General features: G+C 40.5%; 2 protein-coding genes across 3 annotated transcripts in view; one reads left to right on the top strand and one right to left on the bottom strand.

Annotated features, from left to right (window-relative positions):
- Positions 1-2,663: 2,663 nt before the first annotated feature.
- Positions 2,664-15,256, top strand: lrpap1 (low density lipoprotein receptor-related protein associated protein 1). Its single transcript, XM_086296813.1, has 8 exons — positions 2,664-2,992; positions 3,410-3,554; positions 9,869-9,999; positions 10,880-11,000; positions 12,255-12,410; positions 13,177-13,259; positions 13,809-13,985; positions 14,495-15,256. The coding sequence occupies exons 1-8, from the start codon at positions 2,831-2,833 to the stop codon at positions 14,561-14,563; spliced, it is 1,044 nt and encodes a 347-aa protein (XP_086152939.1). The 5' UTR covers positions 2,664-2,830; the 3' UTR covers positions 14,564-15,256.
- LOC147328433 (protein Dok-7-like) overlaps positions 14,802-27,620 on the bottom strand; it is a 26,798-nt gene continuing 13,979 nt past the window's right edge. For both annotated transcript variants that reach the window (XM_086296811.1, XM_086296812.1), the window contains exons 9-13: positions 22,029-22,100; positions 19,258-19,306; positions 18,526-18,678; positions 18,145-18,366; positions 14,802-16,872 (exon numbers count right to left, since the gene is read on the bottom strand). In XM_086296811.1, the coding sequence (XP_086152937.1) occupies positions 16,736-16,872; positions 18,145-18,366; positions 18,526-18,678; positions 19,258-19,306; positions 22,029-22,100 (633 nt within the window). In that variant the 3' untranslated portion in view covers positions 14,802-16,735. The remainder of the gene's footprint in view (positions 16,873-18,144; positions 18,367-18,525; positions 18,679-19,257; positions 19,307-22,028; positions 22,101-27,620) is intronic.

Here is a 27,620-nt window from a genome sequence, read left to right as displayed (position 1 = left end):
AAAACTTGCACAAGGCATAGACTCTTACTTCAGTGCAACAGCACAAACCGTTCTTGCTAAAAATTTACCAACAAAATAGAAAGGAAGAGAAAGTTTAGTTATTTATTCATCAGTTAACTCACTCAAACATTGCTCACTGAGTGTGCACAGATGCATATGGGGATGCTGCAGGTGAGGTAGACCACTGTGATGGGACAGAGAATGAAAAGTATACTTTTTTTGCAATTTTCTGATATTTTTACTGGGTGGTGTTGACCTTTCATGCTAGCCAGCTGTCCATTGGCAGGTAGACAGATTAATTAAGTGCGGCTCAATCAGTAGCAGATTCCTGGTGGACATTTCTGCTCATTAAATACCAACGCCTGTTAGCTGTAGAAGCTGTAAATAGAGATTAAAAACAAAAAAATGCTGAGAGAGAAATAAGGGCTGAAAATTTCAAGAACGTTTTGATTCTTTTTTTAGTTTCTTACATATGTAAATGAACACCAACTGATGAAAGTAAAGAGTTATAACAGCCAAATTATTCTAACTATGAATTAATTTGGTTCATCAAAAGGGGTACATAGTTTGTAGAAACGCCGTTTGATTAACAGTGCTCTAAATGGGTGCTAAAAATGTTTTAACCTGAAAGGATATTTATTGAACATTTGTCTGACTTTGTTTTTCACATTTTATACAACCGGGTAGGAAATTGCAATTAAATCCAGGCATGAATACATCAGCATTCATCAAACATTAGATGCTTCAGCTTTCTGCCTCTGTTCCTCTTTTTATATGCACCCTCTAATTTTGCTTGTAAGTTTGATCCATTATTGCATGAATATTCTGTTGTTGTGTTGTGGCAATGATTCTTACTTTATGCACTGAACCCTGCAAAATCACAGAAACATCTGTTTATTTGCTTTTGGCAGGCTGTGTCTTCAAATTTCAATATATGCACATGTAAATCTTTTCATTTTTAGATGATCAAATTTTAAACTTTTAAACACTAATGTCTACATTATGTTGGGAATATGACTGGATTCATCCTGAAGGACTGTGTTAGATTTCTGATCAAATGACTGTGTGATTTGTTTTGGACTTTTGATGCCACCTGTGAGATGCTGCATAGCACGCACCCACAAACCCATTATTGTATTTCTCTCTCCCAGCCTCACTTCACTTCAATTCAGTTTCAGCTGGATCAGATTTATTGACAATAAAGTTCTGAAACAATTTTATCAAGAAGTGCAGTATAATGTGTTTCTGTCTCACTTTTTTTGTCCTCACAGTTTAATATAGTCTAACTGAATTCACTTCAGTTATTGTGGTATATAAGCATGAACGTTATAGAAACAATATACTCAAGGTCGGATCAATAATAAAAAATGTATTTTGTCTCTCAAAAATTTTGATTATCTCAGCTTTTTTTGATATGTAGTGAGCAAAACCAACTATTAATAATAGTGTGTGTGTGCGTGTGTGTGTGTGTGTGTGTGTGTGTGTGTGTGTGTGTGTGTGTGTGTGTGTGTGTGTGTGTGTGTGTGTGTGTGTTTGTTTTAACTCCTTTAAACTTTTAAGGTAACTGACCACTGACCCAAACTGTAAAAGTAGTTTTCTTCTGTTTCTCAGTGATTTCAAACAATAAAAGCTTTTCTCCTTATACATTTTTTGGCATTTAGATCAATTTTGAAGGATCACACAGTTTTTAGTTTTTTATTTGTTTGCCTGTTTTGGTTTGTTTGTTTGTTCTGGTTTGATTTGCAGGGTTTCTGTTTGTTTGCTGGCTTATTTTTATGGGTTTTATATTATATTATCTTTCTTTTCTACCACACCGTGTTAATAGGTGGTGTCACTCATGTACAGGCTTGATTTTTGTAAATGTTTTACCTTTTATTGTAATAAAACAAAAAGTCAAATCTTTAGGTAGCCTTTCAATGCTAAACTGGCCTGTGTGCAGTTCAGTTCTTTCACCAACTGAAAACATTTGCTGTATCATTAAACACAAAAAGTACCCAGGACTGATGCTTAGAGACTGTAGTTAAAAGAAGAGGCGATGCTACACAAGTAGTAAAACAGGTTGCTGCCATCAAGTTTAACATTAGTTAACATTTTTATTGAAGTGTTAACTAATGGCCCACCTTCTTAGCTGTAGGTACCAACAACAAATGAGAACATTTTTCATTTTAAGCTGAAAAAATGTTTTTCAGCTTAAAATGCATAAGCTGAAAAACATTTTTCAGCTTATGCATTTTATATGTTTTCTGTGTAGTTTTGTGAATAACATATGGGCTTATGAGATTTGCAAATCATTGCTTTTTGTTTTTACTTATATTTTACACAGTATCCAATAATAATAATAATAATAATAATAATGGATATCAAATTCTTTTCGTTTTCTTTTAGAAAAACTTCGCATCCAGTTAACAGGTATCTTCTTTGGTATCTCCTTTAAGAAAGCGGTGTTTCCGTCATCCCAGTGTTTTAAAGTTACTTGGTCTTTTCAACGGGTACTTGAAAATAGAGACAGCATCCATACTAGTACAGTAAACGCGTGGAGGCTTTCTATTTGCTGTCGGAGTCTGCAGCCTTGTTGCTAGGTAACAGCGCAGAGCGGCATTTCCAGTGTAGTTCAAGGAACGCTCTTTCCGCTTTAGTAGCTACAGAAAGGCTGCGCCAAGAAAATACATATCCCACAGTGCACTTCTCGCGGAAATGCCCGCCTCTTTTGAGCATATGACTTTCGGTACTCCAGTGAATCACAACAATACCCCGTTTGTGGTGCTGTGTGGTTCATTTAAGTATTTTGGTGGTGTTTTTCTGTCGTTAGTTGCGCAGAGTTGTTTTGAAAATGAGGCTGCAGTGTTTGTTCGCAGCTTTGTGTCTCGGCGTTGGTGTAATGGCCGGGAAATACTCCCGGGAGCTGAATGAGCCCAAACCGAACGACAGAGATGGGCAGGCAGTGGAGTTCAGGATAGCTAAGCTAAACCAGGTCTGGGAGAAAGCTCAAAGGGTATGTATTTAAGACGATCAACAGCACGATTCATGTAGCACAAATAATTTGAGGAAAATGCTGAAACAATGAAGACAGGGCAATAAGAGATACATGATCGACGTACTGAGCTGTGCACAGACCCAGGGGATCAGGTGGACGTTTCCTTAGTTGGAAAAAAAAAATCAGGCGTCTTTTGTTCATTGTGAAGTTGGTACTGCGGCTAATCCCAGTGAGCATCATTTAGCATTTAACTGCCTCTTCAGCTGCCTCATCAGACCTTTGGTCAATATTTAATAGACTGTTATTGTGAGCAAAATTCTCCAGTAGGATTATGGAAAAAAAAAAAATCTCTCTGTGTACTTTTCTGTTTCTGCAAACTTTCTCCCTCTGCCTGTCTAACAAAGCCAACATTTTCTACTCTTTTGGATTTAACAGATGCAGTTGTCTCCAGTCCGACAGGCTGAGCTGCACAGTGACCTGAAGATCCAGGAGAAAGATGAGCTGCAGTGGAAAAAAATGAAGGTGGAGGGATTCGATGAAAATGGGGAGAAGGAGGCCCAGCTCAGGCGCAACTTCCATGGTAAGACAAACTGCAGACTGCTTCAATCAGCAGTAGTTAGAGCTTTGTCCTGAGTCAGTTTCCTCTAGATCCTTAATCACCATCTTTAACAATCCCTGTACTGACATTTTTTATGGGTTTGATTAGTAATAATGACTGCAACGTATCCTAACACACTGGTAGTCACTAAAGCCAACAAAAAAACAGGAACAGAGAGTATCACAGGATTTCTTCTTCTTCCTCTCCTTTCACTGCTTCCTTTAGGGGCCACCACAGCAGATCATCTAGCCTATCCCTAGCATCATCTTCCATCCTCTATGCCACTGCAACCCTCTGTATGTCCTCTTCAATTACATTTATGAACCCCCTCTGTGATCTGCCTCCTTCTCTCCTGCATAGTAGTTCCATCTTCAGCATCTTATCTTGCCTCTCTAATCAGTGGGTCACGATGCGTTGGTAAGAGCCATCTTCTCTCATCAAAAAGACAGATATTTTTAGAGTTAATGAATTTAAAGTTATTCCTTTTAATTTTCTTTTTGTCTAATATGGGAAAGCAGAAGGTTAATGACACCTGGCTTGAGAACAGCATCTTTAGTTTTTGTTTTAAACCTTGGAAAATAATAAAACGAAATCCTCTCATGCAAAAACACAAACAAAAGACTTTACAGAAGTTTTATCTTGTAAAACTGTCTGAGATCCTCCATTTTTCTTGCCACTGTAGACATGAAACGGGTCCTAAATTGCTTTGCTAGTGGTGTAAGAAAATAATAATAATCTTGAATCTAACTTTTACAAACTTTCTGAATTTCAATGTCATTTAAACCCAGTGCTAAAAAGAGACATGTTAAGACAGATTGTTTAGGTAGGTCTAATTTAGTCAAGGCATATACTGTAGATGTCAATCGAACAAAGACAAAGAAAATGTTTAATGATAGATTAAGTACATGTACTTTTTATAGTATATGTGCTAAACATGGCAAAGTTTAAGGATCACATACTTGACCATAAAAGTAAAAGTTTAACCGGAGTAAACATTCTGATGTACTGGTTTGTCATTTAAAATAAACTCTGAAGGTCATACTTCTAAGCTGTGGTAGTGATTCCCCCACTGCTCCTTCCTGCTGTTATCAGTAGCACTCTTCATATCTCACTTAATCTGTTCACTTGTCACCTGGCAGATGAGTTACTAAAAGCATACCAATTTTATTTTATGTGCTATTCAGGCTGTGGGTAAAAAGATATTTCTGTATTTTGAATTACACTTTAGATATTCTTTATGTAGTATTTAGCAGTGTTTAGACTGAGGTCCTATTGTATGATTTTAAAGGATAGGCATACTGTATCTCCCTTTATTCCTTGTGAGAGCTCGGCCAGCAGTCCACCTGCTCTGGTTCCTCTCCTTCCTCGCTCCCCTGTGGTGCAGTGACCTTCCTGCTACAGGCAGAGCAACACAGTCCCTCCTTTAGCTGGCTAAATATAATTTTTTAAGGAGCACGTTGAGTCATCTTTTCCATGCTGAATCCTGTCCTTCTCCTTAACTCATTCTAATTGAGCTTCACAGTCATTTTGTCTCCCTCATTACCTTCATTTCCTCTGCGCTTGTTCTTGATGTATTTTATATGTCAAAAGACACTCCTCACACCGGTCAGTCGGAGAACGTAAACACACAACGATGAAAGTGTGCAATGTAAACTGTTTAACTCCTCCAGCACCACAGAGATTTTCTACGGTCTTAATAAAGATTTTAAACTAGCATGCTGTATATGTAAACACACTTATTGAAGTTAATAAATGACACTGGTGATTTGCAAAAATGCTGTGATGGTGCTGAATCAGCACCTACAATAAACGTTTACTGGAGAATAATGAGGGCAGAGATTTCTCAGTCCCAAGTCCATCTTTATATGCTTTGTTTTTCAATTTGCCAAATTCATCAAATTTTTTTTTTGACCACTTATTCAGTTCAGGGTCACAGAATAACTGGAGCATGGCTGGTACACCCTGGACCGGTTAACAGTCACTGACAAATATTTACCTTTTTATTTGCCAATAATAATAGTTATCTTTCCTGAAGGTTTTTGAATGTGCTTATTATCGTTATTATTATTATTATTATTATTATTATTATTATTATTATCTCTTGTCTTATTCACTTTATGATGTAGACATTCTGCAAAATTGTGGGGTTGTTCACGATGCCACTGCTACTAAATTAATTAATTGACAAATACTACTTAATGTCTTGAAAAAATATTCATTCTAGGTTGTTTTTAAAAGCCATTGGCAGCCTTATCATTAGGGGTGCAACGATACTCGTATCGATATTGAACCGTTCGATACAGTGCTTTCGGTTCGGTACGCATATGTATCGAACAATACAAAATTTGTAATTTATTTTATCAACTTTCCTTCTGACGATGCTGTCTGTGTTGAGCCCTCAGTGGATCTGCGCTGGACAGTGCAGCCTAGGCGGAGTAGTCGAACGCAGATTCACTGAGGGCAGGGCAAGCTAGCGAGACAGAAGTTACGCTCTCCTTGCAACATGGCAAATTGAACCTCTCCCACCCTCATTCAGATCTGGCGTTTGGAACTATTTTGGTTTTCATGTGACGTATGACCCTGAAGGTAAGCGTGTCATGGACTAAAGTAAAACAGTATGTTGGATGTGCCACGCAATGCTCAATTACATGGGTGGGAGCTAGTGTGTTAGCGCAGTTAGCTCGTTAACGTGTTGGCCGTCCAGCCCCATGCACGGGCGATCCGCGGTAGCTCGTTAACGGAGATTTGCCGTTGTGGCGTTAAGGTCATTTCAATGAGATTTATGCTGACAGCACCAGTGGGAACACAACGAATATGACTGCACATTTACACCGACATCATCCTAGTGCAAAGACAAGTGGAAGCAGAAAACAACAAGCAGCATGCTACAAACTTTACCCGAGTCATTTAGACAGCCGTTAGCACATGATTCTCCTTATGGGGACCTGATATGTTTAATATGCTGCTGAGAATATAGCCCAGAAGAAGCGTATAGTATCGCTTTTATTTTGGAAAGAGCCATTTCTCTGTAATAAACTCTCTTTTCCAAAGATGAGTGATTCCTCAATCAGATACAGGGCTCGCAAAATCGCCTGCCCAACGTCCCTGGGCTAGCGATTTTTCGGGCTACCAAAATTTATCTCTGCCCTGCCCGTCGGCCTATCGTAGGAAGGAAAAATATATGTCAATGCTTTTGCATTCTTTCGGAAATGTAGCTGGGTAATTATGTCATTGGCATCGGTGAGCCACTGTCAATATGTGACATATTGAAATCGCGTTTGAATTTGCGCTTGTTTTTTGCTTTCACTTTGCAATTGCGCACTGTGTATAGAGAGCGACAGCACTGATTGGTGAGTGATGATAATTTGCGCACCAATTCCTCTGACATCGTCTTATCAATCGTTAGCTTACTATGCAAACATGACAAGTGAAATCTCCTGCAGCAAGCTTAAACATGTGAGAGGTTGATCGCGCAGAGAATCCCTGAGCGTTATGTGAGTGCGTGTGTAAAAGCAGCAGGATATATATTGTAGCGGGTCAGGGCTGTTCGGGGTTCTGTTTGTACAGTTATGTTTTGTTTTTATTGCCATAGTGACGGGTGACGCCCTCTCGCTGCGACGGTGTGTCCTTCCGGGGTCAGAGGGCGCCCTGTGTGGTGGTGTTGTTGTTGTTGTTGCTCTGCTGTTGCGGCGCTGAGCAGTTGGCTAGCGGCAGTGTTCTTCTGCAGATGTCAATAAACGGCTGTGCTCCCTGGCTAGCTCACGGGAAGCAAGACCAAACGACACCTCCGTCTCCTCCTTGTCTGAGCTCGCCACATTGGTGTCAGAAGTGGGATGATGGTGGCACCCCATGTTCTGACCCGAGTGACTTTTCCCCCGCCGGTCGTGACCGGCCGGTGCGCCAAAAGAAGGCACCTGGACATTTGCAGGACTTTGTGTGGGGTAATGGGGTCGTCGGGGACGACTGACCCCTTAGGTGGGGGCTATGTAGCGGGTCAGGGCTGTTCGGGGTTCTGTTTGTACAGTTATGTTTTGTTTTTATTGCCATAGTGACGGGTGACGCCCTCTCACTGCGACGGTGTGTCCTTCCGGGGTCAGAGGGCGCCCTGTGTGGTGTTGTTGTTGTTGCTGTGCTGTTGCCGCGCTGAGCAGTTAGCTAGCGGCAGTGTTCTTCTGCAGATGTCAACAAACGGCTGTGCTCCCTGGCTAGCTCACGGGAAGCAAGACCAAACGACACCTCCGTCTCCTCCTTGTCTGAGCTCGCCACAATATTTTAGTTCTGCTGAGCCAAATAAGACAGGTCAGGGTGAAGAAGTGACAGCCAAAGAAAAGCTTACCACAAAACGGAAAAGTTATGACAAATCAGACTATAAGGCAAAAAGAAAGTGCAGCTTTATGGTTTCACGGACAAAAGAATTTCTGTGGCTGCAATATGACAAGCGAAATAACCAGGGCTGCACATAAGTGGTCCGCAGGTGCGCATTCGCTGTCAAAATAAAAAACGGGCACAAGATAAGAAGTTGCAACGCGTGTTTACATACATAAGATTTTCAGAAGGAGGACAGACATTTGTTTAGAACTCTTAAAGATGTCGAAGAAGCAAGCTCCTTTAAGCAATTGCTGTGATGTTCCTCCACCTCCAAAGAAATGTCAGGAGTCCGAACCACAAAAGAAGCACGTATTCTCGGAAAAGTAGTTGCAGGAGGTGAGCTGGCTTCAAACAAATGATGAACGCACAGAGATGTGGTGCGGAATGTGCCGTGAAAACTTAATAAATGACAAATTAAAAAGGCATGAACATTTTTTTTTATCGAAAAAATATCGAACCGTGACACCAAAGTATCGAACCGAACCGAGAATTTTGTGTATTGTTGCACCCCTACTTATCATGTGCTATATAGACAGAAATATAATATAATACAGCAGACATGGGCACTCAAACAATCCTGAAAGGAAACCTATAAATCCAATGAAGTTGGCCTTTGTCCAGGGTGGCTGTAGCTCACTCAGAGCAGGTTACCTACTAATCAGAAGTTTGTTTGATCACCATCTGCTCCAGTCTGCATGCCAAATATCACTGGGCAACATACTAACCCCAAGTTGCTCTCCAGTGCATCCATCCGAGTATGAATGCGTGTGAATGTTAGATAGAAAGCACTTACATAGAAGAAAGTGCTTGTGTGAATGGGTGAGTGAGACAAGTAGCCTTGAGAGCTCAGAGTAGAAAGGTGCTATATAAGAACCAGTCCATTTACCATGTCCCACCCCTGCCCCCAAAGAGCTATAGCTTTATAATAGATCAGAACTTACTGCTCACTTTTTCCATATTAACTTAGGCACAGACTTATTCTTACTGGCCCAAAATGATTTCCCAGAGGTCTTTGACTCAGTAGAGTTGACCAAGTTATTGTTTGGCTGGTATTTAGTTGCTATAAAGAAAGCAGAGAAGGCTGTCATCATATGTCAGTCAGGGTAACATCTGACTGTGTTTTGCTGCTAAGTCACAGTTTATGTAGATTTGGCTGATATATGATAGAAACTATGACAAACTCATAACTGGATGAAGCTGGTGGAAAGTGATTAATTTCGCATTTGGGAGAAAATTACGTGCAGTGATGCATTAAGTCAGCAGCAACTATGTGATTACAAAGTTTTTAAATTACACCAAGCATCTTTTTTGCTTTTCTTCAGGGGAAGAAAAGAGTATATGCTTATATTAGACAACAAATGCATATTCCATTCTCTTCCACTTATCCTTGTCAGGGTCACGGGGGAGCTGGAGCCTATCGCTGCTACCATAGGGCGAGAGGCAGGGTACACACCTGGACAGGTTGCCAGTCTTGTCACAGGGCTAACACAGAGAGAGACAACCATTCACACTCACATTCAAACCTATGGACAATTTAGAATTACCAGCTAACTTAACCTTACTAACTGCATGTCTTTGGATTTTGGGAAGAAGCTGGACTCCACACAGAAAGGCCCCAGGAAAATAAAATAACCACTAAAAATATATCTATAGTCCGACATCGACTGACTAAAATATTGGTCTGGCTCTACTTCTTCGCTTCATTAGGGATCCTACTCCCCTTGATGTTTCCTTTGAAATTTATGAGTTACTGTCAAGGGGTTTAGAGTCTTGTTAAATGATTAATATGCATGTCTTAGTCACTTTAGATTCTCTTGCCTATCTCCCGCTTCCTCCCAAGATACAGCCTCTGTTGTTGTTCCTTAGAGGCTCATGTCAGGATAATTCAACACAGCGTTTGTTTAAAGTCTTGTGGTTGTGTTATGCAGTGATCCTCGCCAAGTATGGGATGGATGGGAAAAGGGACACACGGCCACTGGAGAGCAACTCACTGAAAGATCACGACATCAAGGAGGAAGATGCATTTGAGGATCCCAGACTGGACAAACTCTGGAACAAGGTTTGTGTTTGTGTGCATAATTCTGAAAATGCTGAAGTATTGCTTTATGTAAGGTGCTTTGATTTAATGCTTGCATTGTTTGTAGTGTAACTGTAAGACTTCAATGCCAACCCTGTTGCTGTTCCTCTTTAAAAACCTTATCACAGCCAGTAAAAAGAAAAACTTATGGACATGAACTTCAGATCAGCTTAGTGCCACTCGGCTTCCAAGAAACAAAGAACAAGAGAACTAAACACTTTACAAGGTAACAAGCTTGTAAAATGTTTAGTGAGTCTCTGATTTCATCATTTTCACTGAACACAGCAAATCCACTACTGCGTGACAAATACATTTTTGCCACATTCTTCCATACACAGTCAACAGATACATTCAGTCTAATCAGAACTTCAAGACTCATTGATCAAATTACGTCAAATCTGTAAGATCTAAACTTGTTTAATGGCCAACCAGTCACAAAGGGAGCAGCGTGAGCTAGTTCAAGCAGGAAATTCGAGCTGCATCACACACTGACAACACTAATGCAAGTGCTGATTGCTGCCTTGCATCACTGTTTCAGCTTCTCTTCCACCCCAGCATTCACACCGTAGACCCCAACTCCCCAATTTTCTAAAGTCTTTGTGTGAAAATGAGCAATCTCTGACTATTTTTATATGTCCAATATAGTTGATTGGCTTTAAAATATTCATATAAATGTAATCATTAAAATCACTACACTTAATAAGCCTAAACCTTCTCAGACTCTTACCAAACAGTCCTGCTGCACTAAGCGTTGATTCTTTTACTGCTACTTGTAATAGTAAATTCTTTCCCATGCAAAAGATCCTCGTTCTTCTGATGCCTTTGAAACTAACTATATCTCTAATGCCTCTTCCCCCACCAGGCTAAGATCTCGGGGAAGTTCTCTGATGAGGAGCTGCTGAACTTGAAGAGGGAGTTCCAGCACCACAAGGACAAGATCCACGAGTACAACATCCTCATGGACACCGTCAGCAGGACTGAGGGTGAGCCATGTGAATCACTCCCTTTGATCCGCTGCAGGCGCGTGTGTCGCACTACTTCTGTTTAGCTTTATTAGTGTTTTCTGAGGCCAGGTTTAAAAGCAGTTCAACCCAGTCCTCCTTTCTGTTGCTTCGTCCTTCGTCTATTCAAGAGATCTCCTGCAGAATATCCCTTTCTATCTTAGCAGCTCTTATTGACCCTTTTATGCCATTTACTGCTATTTTTTTTTCTCTGCAGACCTAGCTGGTGTTTGTGATCATATCAGAATCATTTTAAAAAACATAAAGCGGAGTAAATGTAAGAAATGTAAGAAATAAGGCTTACAAGGTTATAAAGTAATATTTTCTAGATGCCATGGCTGTTCTGCACACCCGTGTTTTATAGGGTTGAAGTCTGAAGTGCTCTCTGTCTGTCTGCTCAGTCTTGTGGTCATATACGTAGGTGGCAGGTATCAGACTGCACATGTTACCACCCTTTGTGCTCTATCAGTGCTTGTCAAATCACATCAAGCTGTGAGTTTTAAGAGGAGCTGACAGGCCCCACTGTGTTTCAAGTAGGCACGGGGAGGACAGGCACGTCTTCGGATGTGACTTGACACTTTGCAGCTGTTACGTGCCAGAACTTTCCCGATAGCGCTGCACAGCGCTGCGTTTTTGCCATACAAGCCGGGGGTATTTCTTCTGCTTGTCTGATGCTTTTAAATATTAAGCCAATCACATGTTGCCTTGAGGGATTGTCTGTGAACTTCCACAGTACCTCCACCTCCATCCACTGCCTGTCTAGGTTCCTCAGTTTTCATCCAGTTTGGCTTCTCTTCTTTTTTTCTCCCCCTTTTCTCATCCAAATGTCAACCGTTATCATTTAGTCAGTGTGGTGCTGTACACTTAGGCTTTGTTTGGCTTTTACTTTTTTCTAGCACCACACAGGCTGTTCAAGGTTCTCCTGAAAAAGTTGCTAAATAAATGACAAATAAGCCAGTTTTCTAAAATGACCTTAATCTTTAACGGGTTATTTAATGTAATAATGTAAAAAGCTGCTAATAAAAACTGCCTTTCTTTTTGTCTTTTATTAGTTTAATTTACTTTTTGTCTCTTTCCTATTCCCTTCTGTCATCCATCCCTCATTTTCTCCATCCATCTCCTCTGCCCTCACTCCTATCTAACCCACCCACACTACCCTGCGGGCTTTTCACTTCTAATTTGCCCCCTCTCTCCCTCTTCTCCCCTTTATTTCCTTTCATCTGTTCCTCTCAACAGAAATACACAAGAACGTGATCTCTCCCCTGGAGGGTGATACCAAAGAGCACGTGCTGCAGCAGAAGCACACAGAGCTGAAGCACAAAATGAGAGACCTCAACCAGGGCTTTGAGCGCCTCCGTAAGCTCAGCCACGAGGGCTTCAGTGAAGATAGCGGTGAGACATGAAAAGCACACACACTCCCCGCTTGTCTCTTTTTGCATCTCCATTAGACGCTACATTTATCTCATCAGCTTAATTACTGGGAGTTGTAATCATAATAACACATTACTGTATCACGGCTGATGGCTTTAAGTGTTTTGCATTTTTAAAGACGTTCATTGAAAGCAGCTCACTACGCTGCATTCGCCCAGTGACGTCAAACAGCTCGGCCTTGTGCTGTTTAACAGACGAAACATTTCACTCACCAGTGCATTTTATCTCCACTCCTCAGATATGTAAGGCTGCTGTTAGTTGAGTGTGCTGCAGTTTGTGTTAGGCTTCACTTGCAGGTACAGGTTTCAGCGGGAGGTTGTTGAGAAGTTTAGATGAAGGCATTGTACCTTCTGCTGATTCATAATGATTTTGTTGCTGCGCCTTCACGTCTTTGCTTCCTCTTGCAGAAATCTGTTTTTGATCCCCTTCCCTCTTTTTTTTTTTTTTTTTTCTTTTACACTTGCAGTGTTGCAGTTTTGTAGTACTTCAGGAGCGAAGAGAGAGTGTGTGACAGCACCTCAAGATTAAATTCTTAATGCGAGCATTTTGCCTCTTTCATATTTTGTGTGTATTTCTATAAAGTGATAGGTTGTTGTGATTGCATGATATGAAATATCTGCTGCGACTGCTCCTCCTCAGAGCTCCCTTTCTCTTGAGTGTTTGTGGCTCCAAAATGTCTCTTTGGATTGTTTATCTTTTCATCTGCCTTTCCCTTCCTGGTCTGTAGAGTTTCGGGAGCCGCGTGTGATTGAACTGTGGGAGGCTGCCAAGAGAACCAACCTCAGCAACGATGAGCTAGAGTCTCTCAAGGTAGTGCTTACATCTCTTGTGACTGTTTTTATGTTTTTGGACACGCTCTTGCCCTGTCTGTTCCTAAATGACACTTTTTGTTTTAATGTGGTGCTACAATCTAACTTTGACTCCAACTCCACAAAACTTTTTAATCGAGCGCTCTTCTGGCACAGAAGCATTAACTGTATTATTTTCCACTACTTAGTAGCTAAGTACTACTTGTGTACTGTAAGCCACGGAAAGTGCAACTTATTATGATCATATTTTTATGTATTGCACTTTTGAAATTCACAAGTATTCCACTCTCCTGGATCTCGTTGTGCTCCTTTCACCGTTTGTCCCCTTGGGCAGCAGATTGCAGTGAACAACTCAATTTAAATGTTTTGGGGTTTCTATCAGGTTTCAGGATCAAATCTATCACAGGAAACATTCAGCTTGAATTTCCTCTGTGGCACTTAACTTCTATTTGCCTCTTGAGATACATATAAGCTACTTGTTCAGCTGTGCATGTAACTGAAGGTTAACTGAACTTACACCCCTCTATGTTGGCTGCTCTTATTCAATTAGGAGGAGCTACGTCACTTTGAGACTAAGGTAGAGAAGCACAGTCATTACAAGGAGCAGCTGGAGTTGTCCCATCAGAAGTTGCAGCATGTGGAGGCTCTAGGAGACAAGGAGCACATCAAGAGGAACAAGGAAAAGTATGACACACTCGCTGAGAAGACTAGGGAGATGGGCTACAAGGTAAGTAAGAATAAAGAGGTTCTCTTAGCATTTAATATGCTGTTTGACTTCTCACCTGCATTAGAAATGAATAATTATATGTAGTATTTGGTAATTGCTTGTAAGGCTGGAAAGGTCTGGTTGTTGGAGGACTGCAGTAATCCCAGTGTTAAGTGGCTTTTTATTTTCACAGCTTTTTGTTTGCGCTTCAAAGTTTATAACCATCTCAAAGCCATCCACACTTATCTAAGTGAAGTGTATGTATTAACGTGTGCTGTAAGGCCAGATGCATATAACAAACATTGCCAATACAGTAACATAAATGCATAAATAAAATCAAGACAACTGGTTTTCCAGTTTTCACTCCCTGCAACTTGAGCTTGAAATGTGAACAGAATTACAATTTACTATGAAAACAAGCAAACTATTGTTTTCATAGGAAGTAAACTAATAATCATTTGTGTTGACAAGCCCCTGTTTAGCTGCATAGTGGTCTTGCATTTAAATGGCGTGTGTGTGTTTGATTTCAGATGAAGAAACATATGCAGGATTTGTCCAACAAGATTTCTCGCCAGGGACTCCAACACAACGAACTCTGAGAGGTCATCACACCAGTGAAAGAACTGTAATGTTTTTGTTTAGTCACACACAACCTTGATCAACCATGCCACCATTTCTTTTTAACTTAATCAGTGTTTTCTGTGAGTCTTTTTCTACTTTTCTAGAGAATGAAATGCTTAATGAGTGAATTCCTGGTTATTTGTATGTAATATGCATGAAGTATTATAAAGCAGCTTAGACTGTCAGTCAAGGTACAGATAAATTAAATATAGAAGTGTGAGCACCAGTGTGGTACTCCATAGAACAGTTATTTGTATAACAAGTGGAAATAATGTCTTATTGTTGGTGGTAGATAAGGGATAGACAGCATTATTGGCTGTCTTGACCAGACCAGGTGCAGTTGGTCTGTTTGTCCACATTACATCATATGTGCTGTTGCCACTGTAGGACCTCATAGTTTCCCTATTGACATATTTTGGTGTTACTCGAACTGTCTGATCAATATAAAATGAAGATCAAGAGTAGAAGCACTGAAAACTAGTGATCTGAAAATAAAATAGCAATCTTTAATATTCAGTAAGATACAGGTGCCAACAACAGACATACAGTAATATTTTAAAAATACAGATTTACAACATTCGTATGCTTTGGCATGAATAAAAGCACTTAATACACTGTAGAGAAAAGCGGTCTCTGTAGTGACATTAAAGGATATTTTTTGCAAAACGTTACATTTTCGTGAGTCATCCTCATGCCGTTTCTTTCTCCTCAGAGACACTAGTGGGGAACCAAAATTATAAAAATAAATTTGCATCCATTATTTTACAATTTGTCCTGATGATATCAGGAGGGAGGTGAGAAATTGAAACAAACACTATGCTTTTCCATTCATCTGTCCCTGGCCTCTCACAGACCAGAAGCAGAGGCATTGATTACTGTGATGAATAATGTTTCTGGATGGCTGATTACTTAGTCATGTCCTGCTTGGACCACATGGGCCTGGATTAATGTAATTTGCACCCTGGGTATAACTGTAAGCTGCTTATTTTTATCGAATGCTTTTCCGCTTTGAGGTGAAATGATCACCAAGGAAGTTGGGGCTCTTGGCATTCAATTGTAAGGCATGAGATGAGATGGGCTTTATCTCACTGTGAAATCTTATTTTGATCCAAACCCAATGGCAGTCGGTGACCTCTTGTGAAAAGAGGTAGCATAAATTATATGGTGATCACAAAGCCTGAAGAAAATCAACCCAGCAAGAAATGTAAATACATTGTTTTCCATACGCAATAGCGATGATAAAAATAGTTTACGCCCATCCCCTTATAATTAAAGCCATTCAACCAGTAATCTTGGTAGTCTTGAGATTACTTGTTGGCATCGGTAAGGTAGGTTTCCATCAATCCAAAGCATATACAAGGTGTGATCATAAAGTTCCAGGACTCATATAATAAAAGGACTGTTACATTCAGCTGCGTGCTCATTCCCAAAGGCTTGCCACAGCAGATGGATTTGCTGTTTTTGATGTGGCACAGATTTTATACCTGATGCTCTTCCTTATCCAGCCCTCCCTTTAATCCACACCTGGGACTGACACTGAGTACACTCGCTTGTGATCACCTGAGGATGGGTTTGTGTGTCCTCCTCAAACCAGAAATTTTTGCCTGTAAGGCAAATCTGGATCCAAAAAATACTAAAAGGACTTAAAATATGACTAAATTTGGGGAATCGCCCCTTTAAGGCCTTTTCCTGGATCCCAAAACACAGCAGATCATTTGCAACTACTGCTTAACCACAGACCTTGTTAATGATTTTGTTTTAAACTGGCTTGACTTTCATGTCTGTGTTGAAGAAGACATTGAGGGGGTTGAGTTTTTTGCATCTTGCATAAAAGCCAAGCAGACAACTATGTAACATTTCTGTGATAAAAGGTATCGAGACAAACGCAGGAAAAAGCTAGTTTAAAAGCAAGTAAGAGAAAAACACTTAACACAAAATAGAAGCTGCATAAGAAAGCTCCCAAAGCTTTACCGTTAGTGGAATGGACTGTGGGAATTTCATTACAATGTCACAACTGTGGGTGTGTTATTAAGTACAAAATAACCGGTATGATAATCCACCACATTTGAGTATGTCAGCTTTTCCAGAGAGTTGGAGAGAATCTGCAGTCAAAACTATTCTGAAGTGTCATCCAGTTGGGCGTTCCAGAGTCAGTTTGGTGGCCCTTGCCGCCTGCTCTCCAGCTGAGTCAGTCTGTCCTCCCTGGCCTGAACATGCTCCGCCCCCACTCTCTGAGCTGTTTCCATGGCAGTGATGTCCAGGTGGGCGTACCTGATGGAGCCCTCTTCTGGATGAGAAAATGATGGAGGGGGTTAATAAAAATAAAATAAAATAAAAAAAAGTCTTGCTACAGTGTGTCATATAATCTTAGACCAGTCTCCCAGAGATGCATTATACCCTCACTCTGCCCCTTCTGTCTCCTCAGACTGATTTTTAGTTGGTATTTCTGAAATACACATTTAACACATTAACTTCGTCTGTGTATTAAAAAGCCATAAAATTGCCTGTAATCGAAATGCTCTCATTTTATTAGGTTTTAACTGATGTAAATTGCTTTCCATCCCTCTAATAAATTGCTTCATTTTCACAGTCTAAATACGTCAGATTATGTTAATTCAGTTAGTTTACACAGAAGCACCGGGAAATAAATTGACTGTTTTCTATAAAAAAAGAATTGCACCTCCTCATTTATTGAACGTATTTATCAGGTTTTTCCTAACAGTGTGAGCTGATCCAAGAACACATTTTCATACATATATATACATATATATATATATATGTGTGTGTGTGTGTGTGTGTGTGCGCAGCGTGATAGTGTAGTGGTAAAACGACCTTTTGAGTGGGAGTCACAAGTTTGATTCCAGTAAGGGATGTCTGGGTCCAGTAAGGTGGGCAAGAGAAAAACTAGTAGCTCAGCTTTCCAACATTCGAAAGAAGGCTAGAGATTGAAGGTACAACACACATGCTACGGCAAGGGGGAGCCAAGACGACAGGTTGGGGGGAGAATATCATCAGCCCCACCCGCTTGGGTGAAAGCTGCAACCTAGTACCTTATACCGGGTACAACAACAAGGGGGCTATGAACACCTGCCTGTGATAATAAGCTGGCCAAAGATGGATATTGCTGTCATAAGATCCCCAAATAACCATCATGGAAGGACAGTATACTGCCCAGTATGAACCGGCAGATAGAAGCAGTAACTGACATCCTGTGGCATCCATAGTGGTGGCTTACCATTAAATGATGCTCAAGAAGAGCCCAGTGGTAATCAGAGCACTAAGTGCAGTGACCCCCATCATACCTATCATATTGTTATGATAGATATGCAGAGAATAATCAACAAATCAACCATCTGTTTCATAGCTGTTTGCCCCAGCTTTGCTTGCTATTCTATATTCTAACAACGTCTCAAACATGCCATGCATTATAACAGTGGAGATATTGCACGCAAAATGGGATTTGAAGCTATTCACTTGGCATATATAAAACCAAAAAAGAAAGCAGCAGCAGGAAAAGATAAATAGTTATCTAAAACTGTTTGAGGTGCAATGTTCTTACTGAGTCTGCAGAGCTGCACTGAGTTACCTCTCTCAGCACTGTGCGGACTGGAGCCTGGAGCCGAGCTGGGTTTCTGCAGCTCCAGCTCTGTGTAGAGTAGCTCTCTAGTTTTATACAGCAGAGGGCTAACGGGGATGTTGACATAATTAGTACTGCTGTTACTGCAAGGCCCGCAGTCCTGGGATGCAGGCGGAGGAGCCTCGTGGGAAAACCTGAACATGCCTGAAGGAGAAAACCAAAAGCAGGGGAATTAAATCTGTTGTTTGCAGGACAAAAAGTGTTACATGTAATTCATTTTAGAGTTAGAAGTCAGTATGGCAACAACAAAACTGTTACACCAGGAAAACATGAGATGTTTTGATTTATTGCAAATTTTCTTACCACAAGCTGATGTTGGTCTGTGCATGCTCGGTGGGACAGGAGGTGGTGGAGGGGCATGCAAGAGCAGAGATGGCAACAGTTTCTTCAGACTTGCAAGCTTAGAACTGATGTCACTGCTGTCGTGCCGTTCCTCCCTGATACAGAGAGGAGAGTCTGGAAACACATTTTTAGGACACTAGGATTAGACTCAAACATTCAGTATGCAGTATACATTAAGTAATGATGTAAAAAACAGTCCCTTAAGTTCTTATTTAACATTAATCAGCTAAACATCTATTAATATTTCCAGCAGATGTAGTTAAATTATGTAATTATTATTACTGATCCATAGACAGCATGTATTTATTTCACCATTTTAGGTGAAGGTCATTTTTAACAGCCTTTTCAGTCGGGTAGTTCAGTCTCAGCGGTGACTCATATTTGCTAAACTCTCACTTTTTAAGTGAAAGTAACTGATAATTGTCCCTTTGAATAAATGTACTGAAACATAATTTCTCATTAAAATGTACTGGAGTGGAAGCAAAAAAGTACTCATCTAAAGTACATTAATAAAACTGTACATCAGTGCAGTACTTGGATTAATATAGCCTGTGTTTCCTGAACTGCATTTGCAAACTGCAAACATATATTTACAATATAAATACATTTCTGGGGAAAGAACGTTTTTGTATGGAGGAAGTATCTTGCAGTGCTTCTAATGAAATAAGGACACAGTTTCATTAACAAACACACCTTGTGAATCTGCAGAAGGTGTCAGGTGCATCAGTGGAGAGCTGTCAGTCTAAAACATACGGGACACAAACAATTATTTTAAAGATTTCCCTTAAAGTGCTTTTGAATTGAATCAAAAACGTCTCAATTTACAGCTCAGTTTTAAAGACAAACATTCGAAGCTGCGTTTTGTCGTCCATTCAGAGTATTAAAGTACCATGCAATTATGCTTATTAATGGCCTTAAAGGGGCCTAGTATGCCCATAATCAGCTCCATACACTGATTCTTGGACTCTGCAAGAGTAGCAACTCTGCTACTGTCTTTTTATGCATCCTCTCAGTTCATTCACTTTGAAATGCGACGTTTCAATGTTTAAGACCCTTTTAAGACCACTCTTTAAAGCCCGTCTTCAAGCTTGGCTGGTGCTTGCAAATAGAAGGTGTGAACAGCAGGTGGGGCTACTGCGCTCACTGTTGTTCGTCTGAGACGTCACTATTAAAAGGCGTTCTATAGCCTCAGCGTAGACTAGAATTCGTTTGCCTGCCAACTTTTTGTGACCCCCACAGGCTTATCTGCAGGGACACTACATTACAATCCACATACTATGCACACATCTTTTAGACACACTGCAAGCAGAATTCGGAACCTGCATCTCTCTGAATCCATGTCCATAACCTTGCCTAAGGGTATCTGCTTTGGTTCATTGGGATAATCGATTGAATATTGATTAGTAAATAATGGAATTTGAAAAAGGGGGGTTTAAAGTTAAAACTTCATTCTACTCCTTTTCGAGCATAAACGTTGTGTAGGTATAGAGATATTAATGAAAACTTGATGTTTTAAGTTTTTCAGTTTGACTAATAACCAAAAAGCAGTTGTATTTTTGTCTTCATTTCAGACAAGTAGTGATTATTTACAGCCCAGATGGAAGAAGTCAGCTCTTAACTTGGTAACTCGTTAAGCCTCTTTTAGCTGCAGCAGCCTGTATCAGATGTTTCCTGTATGATGATGAGCAGGTTAAACAGGACAAAGATTTCTGAGATGTCTTGATTTAAAAACACTCTTCGGGTCATGTCCGAACAGCTCATTAAAATGAAGGTCAGTACCTGCCAGTGCTTGACCATTTGATAACAGTTCCTTTCTTTTGGTTTATTTCTTTTCTTTGGGTTGTTTTCTTGTTGATCACCTTAGCTGCCCACACTTCAGGTCATAAACTACAGCTTTGACACTTTTCTGTTAAATTTCCTCCATAATCCCAGTGTGACCAGCCCCTGAGGTAGCAAGGCAGCCGAAGCCATGATGCCCCTGCCACCATGCTTTACAGTTAGGATTTTGGTGTGTTTTGCCTTTTTCTTTCAAATTAAGTTATTTCAAAAGACATTCAGCAGTCAGTGTTTTGCAGTGTTGAATCAGACTGAAATGTTTATGTAGAGAGCAGTAATTTTGTTTGTAGTGACCTTCCTTTAACACTTTTCCTTTTTCTTATAGTGGACACATACACAGAGACTTTAATGTGAAGAGATTGCTGCGGGCGCTTTGAGCTTTTACCTTTGAGTTCTTTAGTACTGAGCATCGTGCTCTTCGTGTAATGGTGGACAGCCAATCCTATCAAGAGTAGAAACAGCACAAGCATCTAACAGCAGCCTCAAACTTGCAGAGGAGCTCAACACCTTTTTTGCTTGGTTTGAGACCACCCCTCCACGACTCACCCTGCTCCCCACCTCCCCTTCACCCAGCACATCCCCCCTGTACCTCCAGGAACATGAGGTCAGGAGGAGACTGGGGTGAATCCCGGAAGGCCGGACAGCATCCCAGGGACTGTGGTTAAAGCCTGTGCGGACCAACTGGCAGGGATCCTCATCAGGTTATTCAAACTCTCCATGACTCATGCCACCGTTCCCACCTGTCTGAAGGCCTCCGCTATCATTTCTATGCCCAAAAAGACTGATATAGACAGACTCATGGACTACAGACTTATAGCCCTCACATCTGTAGATTACAACATATATATTGTTTGGGACTGCTTTGGTACCTCAGGCCAGTAATTCACATAACAATTAAACCAATTACTGTAACTATGAAAGGTTGAAAAAGAAGAAAATGAATGCTTGTGAATCGCCAACTCAAGGAATCGTGACCTTAACCCAATCGATGCTGTGGCATGATGTGGATAGAGTCGTTCAGGTTAGACATCCAAGATCTATTTATGAGACCAGAGAAATGGTCCAAATACCCGTCTGATCACTGTGCAAGTCTCTAAAGACCTTAAAATACAACTGTCTGAGTGTTATTAGTTTATTTGAATTTTAATGACCACTTTGCTTTTTGGAAAGGTCAAAACAGTCACTGCAGGATGCTTGTTTAAATACATGAACAGAAGACCGAATGTCTGCCATTTCCACTAACAATATTTATTACTTACAGTGTTTGTTTCCGAGCAGAATTTGAATTTTCTATAGTAAATCTAATTCTATAGCATCAAAACAAAACAAAAAAACAATACACTTGTGTTGGGAGCAACATCTGTGTGAGGTGAACCTCTTTATTTTATCACAGCTGACTAAATGGTAATAGCTCTACTCCCCCTGGCTTTTATACATATTTGGGGTTTGTTTGTTTGTTTTTTCTAACATTGTGACTGAAGATGCAATCATTAGAGATAATCAGTGCAGAAACCCTTCTAATTCCAAAGGGCAGAGTATTCTTGCAGCTGAAGACCTGCTTTAATCTTACAAAAGTAATTTTATGGCTCCTGCCCTGCACAAGCCAAAATGGGCAGATGCAATCTTACCTGCGTGTAGCTTGTGTTCCTCACTGACCGCCACTGCTCTTGTGTAATGTAGTTGTCTAAACCATGACTGCACTGGGTGGGAGATAAGAGGACATACTGTCAAGGCTCGGTTAATTGCTTTTACTGCAAAATTCAGGAAAAAGGCATGATTTTAAGGTACAGAGAAAGGGGATGCAGAGGAGGGAGGCAAAATAGCTATAGCCAAAGAGGCTTGAAAATAAACTGGTTTGGAGAAAGACTTAGGAAAAGGGGGAACAGAGAACAAGAGGTGAAGAGGAAAAAAAGCTGCAGAGCTGAGAGGTTAGAGCTGACATCTTTAGAGGCAGACTAAAGGATAGCTGGCTCAGACTCCTCTCCTCAGCAGCTAATAACACAGCAGGCTGGAGTTTCACAGATATTATCCATCATACAGTCTGTCTCAACAGACATGATGGTACACGTGAATTTAGTAGGGGTGCAACGATACACAAAATTCACGGTTCGGTTCGATACTTTGGTGTCACGGTTCGATATTTTTTCGATACAAAAAAAATGTTCATGCCTTTTTAATTTGTCATTTATTAAAATTCTAAATATATATTTTAACTCAAAAGTACAGTTTTTAAATGTAATGTTGCTGAAACAAAAGTAATTAAAAAAATAAATATATCTCAGGGCTCTCAAAATTTCAAAATCCCTGGTAGCCCTTCGGGCAGGGACTCTTCAGTTTTTGGTAGCCCAAAATAAATGTAAGTAGCCCGAATAAAAAAAGAGAGCAATTTTTTGATTGATGTTTTGTTTCCTGTTTTGTTTCCTTTACAACATTGTATAAAAATTACAATCATCAACTCAAATACTTGGTTCTAATTGAACAGAAATTTCTATGAACTTGTAAGAACTGTGTAGGACATGAATCAGTCTGTGTCAGATCCTGAATTTGAAATTTCCACTGAAGTCTCGGGTAAGAGACAAGTGGAACCAAGATCGAGGCCATTTGCTTTTTGAAGTTTGCAAAGACTGCTAAATTTTGCCAGTGGTAGTTCACTCTTTGCAACATAGTACGCTGTTCTAAACAGATTTTTCAGGTTTATTTTTAGTATGTGATTTGCAATTGGTGTTTGTTCTGGGAAAGATATTGCAGACTGAGCAATAATGCATTTCTTGCATTTCTCATGGGTTCTAATGGGGGCCTTTCTTAAAATGACTGGTCCCAGTAACAAAGGCGCTTGTCGACTCAGAAATCGAGAGAAAACCAACAACACACCCGGCAGAACATTATGTTAAGTTAAGTGTTAAGTGGTCCGCATGTGCGCATTCGCTGTCAAAATAAAAGACGCGCACCAGATAAGAAGTTGCAACGCGTGTTTGCGTCCATATAAAAAGCACTGTTTTTGTCCGCTAGAGTGGGATTTTCACGGCACATTCCGCACCACATCTCTGTGCGTTCATCATTTGTTTGAAGCCAGCTCACCTCCTGCAACCACTTTTCCGAGAATACGCGCTTCTTTTGTGGTTCGGACTCCTTCTGACATTTCTTTGGAGGTGGAGGAACATCACAGTAATTGCTTAAAGGAGCTTCTTCGACATCTTTAAGAGTTTTAAACAAATGTCTGTCCTCCTCCAGAAAATCTTATGTATGCAAACACGCGTTGCAACTTCATATCTTGTGTGTGTTTTTTTTGTTTTTTTTTGACAGCGAATGCGCACCTGCGGACCACTTATGTGCAGCCCTGGTTGCAGCCACAGAAATTCTTTTGTCCATGAAACCATAAAGCTGCACTTTCTTTTTGCCTTATAGTCTGATTTGTCATAACTTTTCCGTTTTGTGGTAAGCTTTTCTTTGGCTGTCACTTCTTCACCCTGACCTGTCTTATTTGGCTCAGCAGAACTAAAATATATATCCTGCTGCTTTTACACACGCACTCACATAACGGTCAGCGATTCTCTGCGCGATCAACCTCTCACATGTTTAAGCTTGCTGCAGGAGATTTCACTTGTCATGTTTGCATAGTAAGCTAACGATTGATAAGACGATGTCAGAGGAATTGGTGCGCAAATTATCATCACTCACCAATCAGTGCTGTCGCTCTCTATACACAGTGCGCGATTGCAAAGTGAAAGCAAAAAACAAGCGCAAATTCAAACGCGATTTCAATATGTCACATATTGACAGTGGCTCACCGATGCCAATGACATAATTACCCAGCTACATTTCCGAAAGAATGCAAAAGCATTGACATATATTTTTCCTTCCTACAATAGCCCGACGGGCAGGGCAGAGATAGATCTTTGGTAGCCCGACTGGAAAAATCGCTAGCCCCGGGACGTCGGGCTAGCGATTTTGCCAGCCCTGTATCTGATTGAGGAATCACTCATCTTTGGAAAAGAGAGTTTATTACAGAGAAATGGCTCTTTCCAAAATCTATACTATACGCTTCTTCTGGGCTATATTCTCAGCAGCATATTGTAGCGGGTCAGGGCTGTTCGGGGTTCTGTTTGTACAGTTATGTTTTGTTTATGTTGCCATAGTGACGGGTGACGCCCTCTCGCTGCGACGGTGTGTCCTTCCGGGGTCAGAGGGCGCTCTGTGTGTTGTTGTTGCTGTGCGGTTGCTGCGCTGAGCAGTTAGCTAGCGGCAGTGTTCTTCTGCAGATGTCAATAAACGGCTGTGCTCCCTGGCTAGCTCACGGGAAGCAAGACCAAACGATACCTCCGTCTCCTCCTTGTCTGAGCTCGCCACAATATTAAACATATCAGGTCCCCATAAGGAGAATCATGTGCTAACGGCTGTCTAAATGACTCGGGTAAAGTTTGTAGCATGCTTGTTGTTTTTGTCTGCTTCCACTTGTCTTTGCACTAGGATGATGTCGGCGTAAATGTGCAGTCATATTCGTTGTGTTCCCACTAGTGCTGCCAGCGTTAATCTCGTTGAAATGACGTTAACGCCACAACACGGCAAATCTCCGTTAACGAGCTACCCCTGCTTGGGGCTAGACGGCCAACACGTTAATGAGCTAACTGCGCTAACACACTAGTTCTCACCCATGTAATTGAGCATTGCGTGGCACATCCAACATACTGTTTTACTTTAGTCCATGACTCGCTTACCTTCAGGGTCATACGTCACATGAAAACCAAAATAATTCCAAACGCCAGATCTGAATGAGGGTGGGGGAGGTTCAATTTGCCATGTTGCAAGGAGAGCTTAACTTCTGTCTCGCTAGCTTGCCCTGCGCTCTTCCTTCTGACGATGCTGTCTGTGTTGAACGCTCAGTGGATCTGCGCTCGACAGTGCAGCCTAGGCGGAGTAGTCGAACGCAGATTCACTGAGCGCTCAACACAGACAGCATCGTCAGAAGGAAAGTTGATAAAATAAATTACAAATTTTGTATTGTTCGATACATATGCGTACCGAACCGAAAGCACTGTATCGAACGGTTCAATATCGATACGAGTATCGTTGCACCCCTAGAATTTAGGTATTCTAACCATTACCAAACATGAAGGACGCTGAGTTTCTGCTACACTGAACCACCAACTCTTGAGGAATGAAAATAAGGAAAACTCATTTGTGTTTCACACAGTGGGATTCTCCTCTCTGAGGATTTCAGCCAGTTTCATCACTACTTATTAACTTTTTCAGTCCCCTTTGCTCCCTCTCACTCTCTGCAGCATGCACGCTGTATAATGAACACACACACACTCCTACACAACCTGTCAGAAATCACAAGACATGCTGTTTCCTCTCCTGTTCTGATGATAATTTGCCTGTTACAAGGGGGAAGCGCTTTTCACAACCCATCAAAAAATTAATTACACACAATGTGGGAAAGTCTCTTCTGAGAGCATTTGAGGTTTCAGACAAAAGTATGAAAATCAAAAACAACGCCAGCTCGAGACAGGTGTGCGACAGACACCCACACTGATTTTGTTTTCCTATATGGGCGATTGAGTGGCTCAGCGGGTGGAACTGTCACCTCACAGTGAGAAGAACCTGGCTTTGGTTCACACATACTTCTGCCTGTTTCTAAGTCTTCTCACCATGGTTCCTCACCCTGTGGTTTTCAGGCCAAAGGCATCTAAAATCATTTGGACCCTAAACTGCCCATATGGAAGAGACACAGGAAGCATGCTGCAAGTGCAGAAAAGCACCGCACTGTAGAACAGAACGAAGCGAAAAAGAAATCACATTTTAAAACAAATGAAAGGAAAAAAGTTTTGTCCCTAAAGCCCTGTGATACATCGATAAGGGTTTGCAATGCTAGAGCGCCTCAGCTTGAATCACAGAAAAGAATATTTTATAGAGAAATTCATTCTTCCTACTTTTCTGCTCCTCTGGCAGATTTTTTCTCCCCTCCACAGTTTTTTCAGCTTCCTAATGATCCTTTAAAGCATCGACTGTACTGTAAATCACAATTACAAAAGCAGCCACCCAAGTTAGTCATTAGTTCCAAAGCAAGTAGTGGTGTCTATGTGAAAAGGCCAGATAATTGCTGCTTGAAGCGCTGCTGCATCAGTTGCAAACACTGCAGGGTTATGTAATACTGTGAAGCAGAGGGCAAACAGAGGAAAAGTGCTTTAGGAAAATAGACCATAGACTTATTAAAATAGACTTAAGTTGAGATCTCTGGTGCTATTAATTTAAAAAGAAAACCCACTAAAAAAGTCACCAAATTACTGTTTAAGGGTATATTTTAGCAGGTGTTGGTGTTCCACTTTCAACTAACTTCCACTGCAAGTTTCTGTTTTAATCCAAGCTCTTAAATATTTTTCCTCTTGATTTTACTAGCAACAGAATTTCTGACATTAAAGAGAAAAAATACTAGATAGATAATTGGAGTATTCGGTCTACATAGAATTATTGATAGGTGGATGTAAATACAATAGTTTAACTTTTTTCTGCAGATGTTGCATATATATCACAGCATTAACAGCTGTGGTTTATTTTTATTTTAATTAAAGAACATAAAATAGAACATTATAGATTTTATTAATAAAACCAGTGTTTTTGAACCTTTGAGGGATGTGATTCAGGCTTATTTGCTGCACTAAGGTGGTTGATTTGTCTGTTTTTTAAGTTACAGACAGATTTGATTCACCTTTACTTGACGTTGATCCAGGAAGTTTTCTGAGGATTCTTTTACCGTTGAAAGATAAATAAAAATACAAATGAAGCTGAAATTTAAAAAAAAAAACTACATGATGAAATTGTTTATATGTTTTCTAGACATGATGACATTAAAATGTCTCTTTGAAAGCAGGAAAAAATCTGGCGAGTGATATTTTTGTGTTGTATTTTAGTAACTCAGGGTCTTATTCTGCAAAATGATTGACTATATTTCTTTAAATGCAATAATAAATAATAATGTTTCAGTACTTTCACACAAATAGGGGTTTGAACACAGAAGGTTTTCTTTTATTAGACAGGGAATTATTTATTTTCTACTAATTTCACTGAGGTACCTCAACTCTAGTAGAGCTAAATATTTTTGACAACAGGTCCCAGATTTTCAGGAATATCACTTATAGTCATCTTGCTCTCTTTCCTATTCCCATAACTTCCAAACTCTACTTGGGAGCACGTTCTTGCCTATTTACACAGGAGAGTTACAT

Source organism: Aulonocara sp. 'chitande type north' Nkhata Bay, linkage group LG6 (genome assembly GCF_057382095.1).
Source record: "Aulonocara sp. 'chitande type north' Nkhata Bay isolate Kocher_YH1m ecotype deep benthic linkage group LG6, A_spYH_male_GT1.1, whole genome shotgun sequence".
Classification (NCBI taxonomy): Eukaryota; Metazoa; Chordata; class Actinopteri; order Cichliformes; family Cichlidae; genus Aulonocara; species Aulonocara sp. 'chitande type north' Nkhata Bay.
This window is presented reverse-complemented; position numbering and strand designations above follow the sequence as displayed.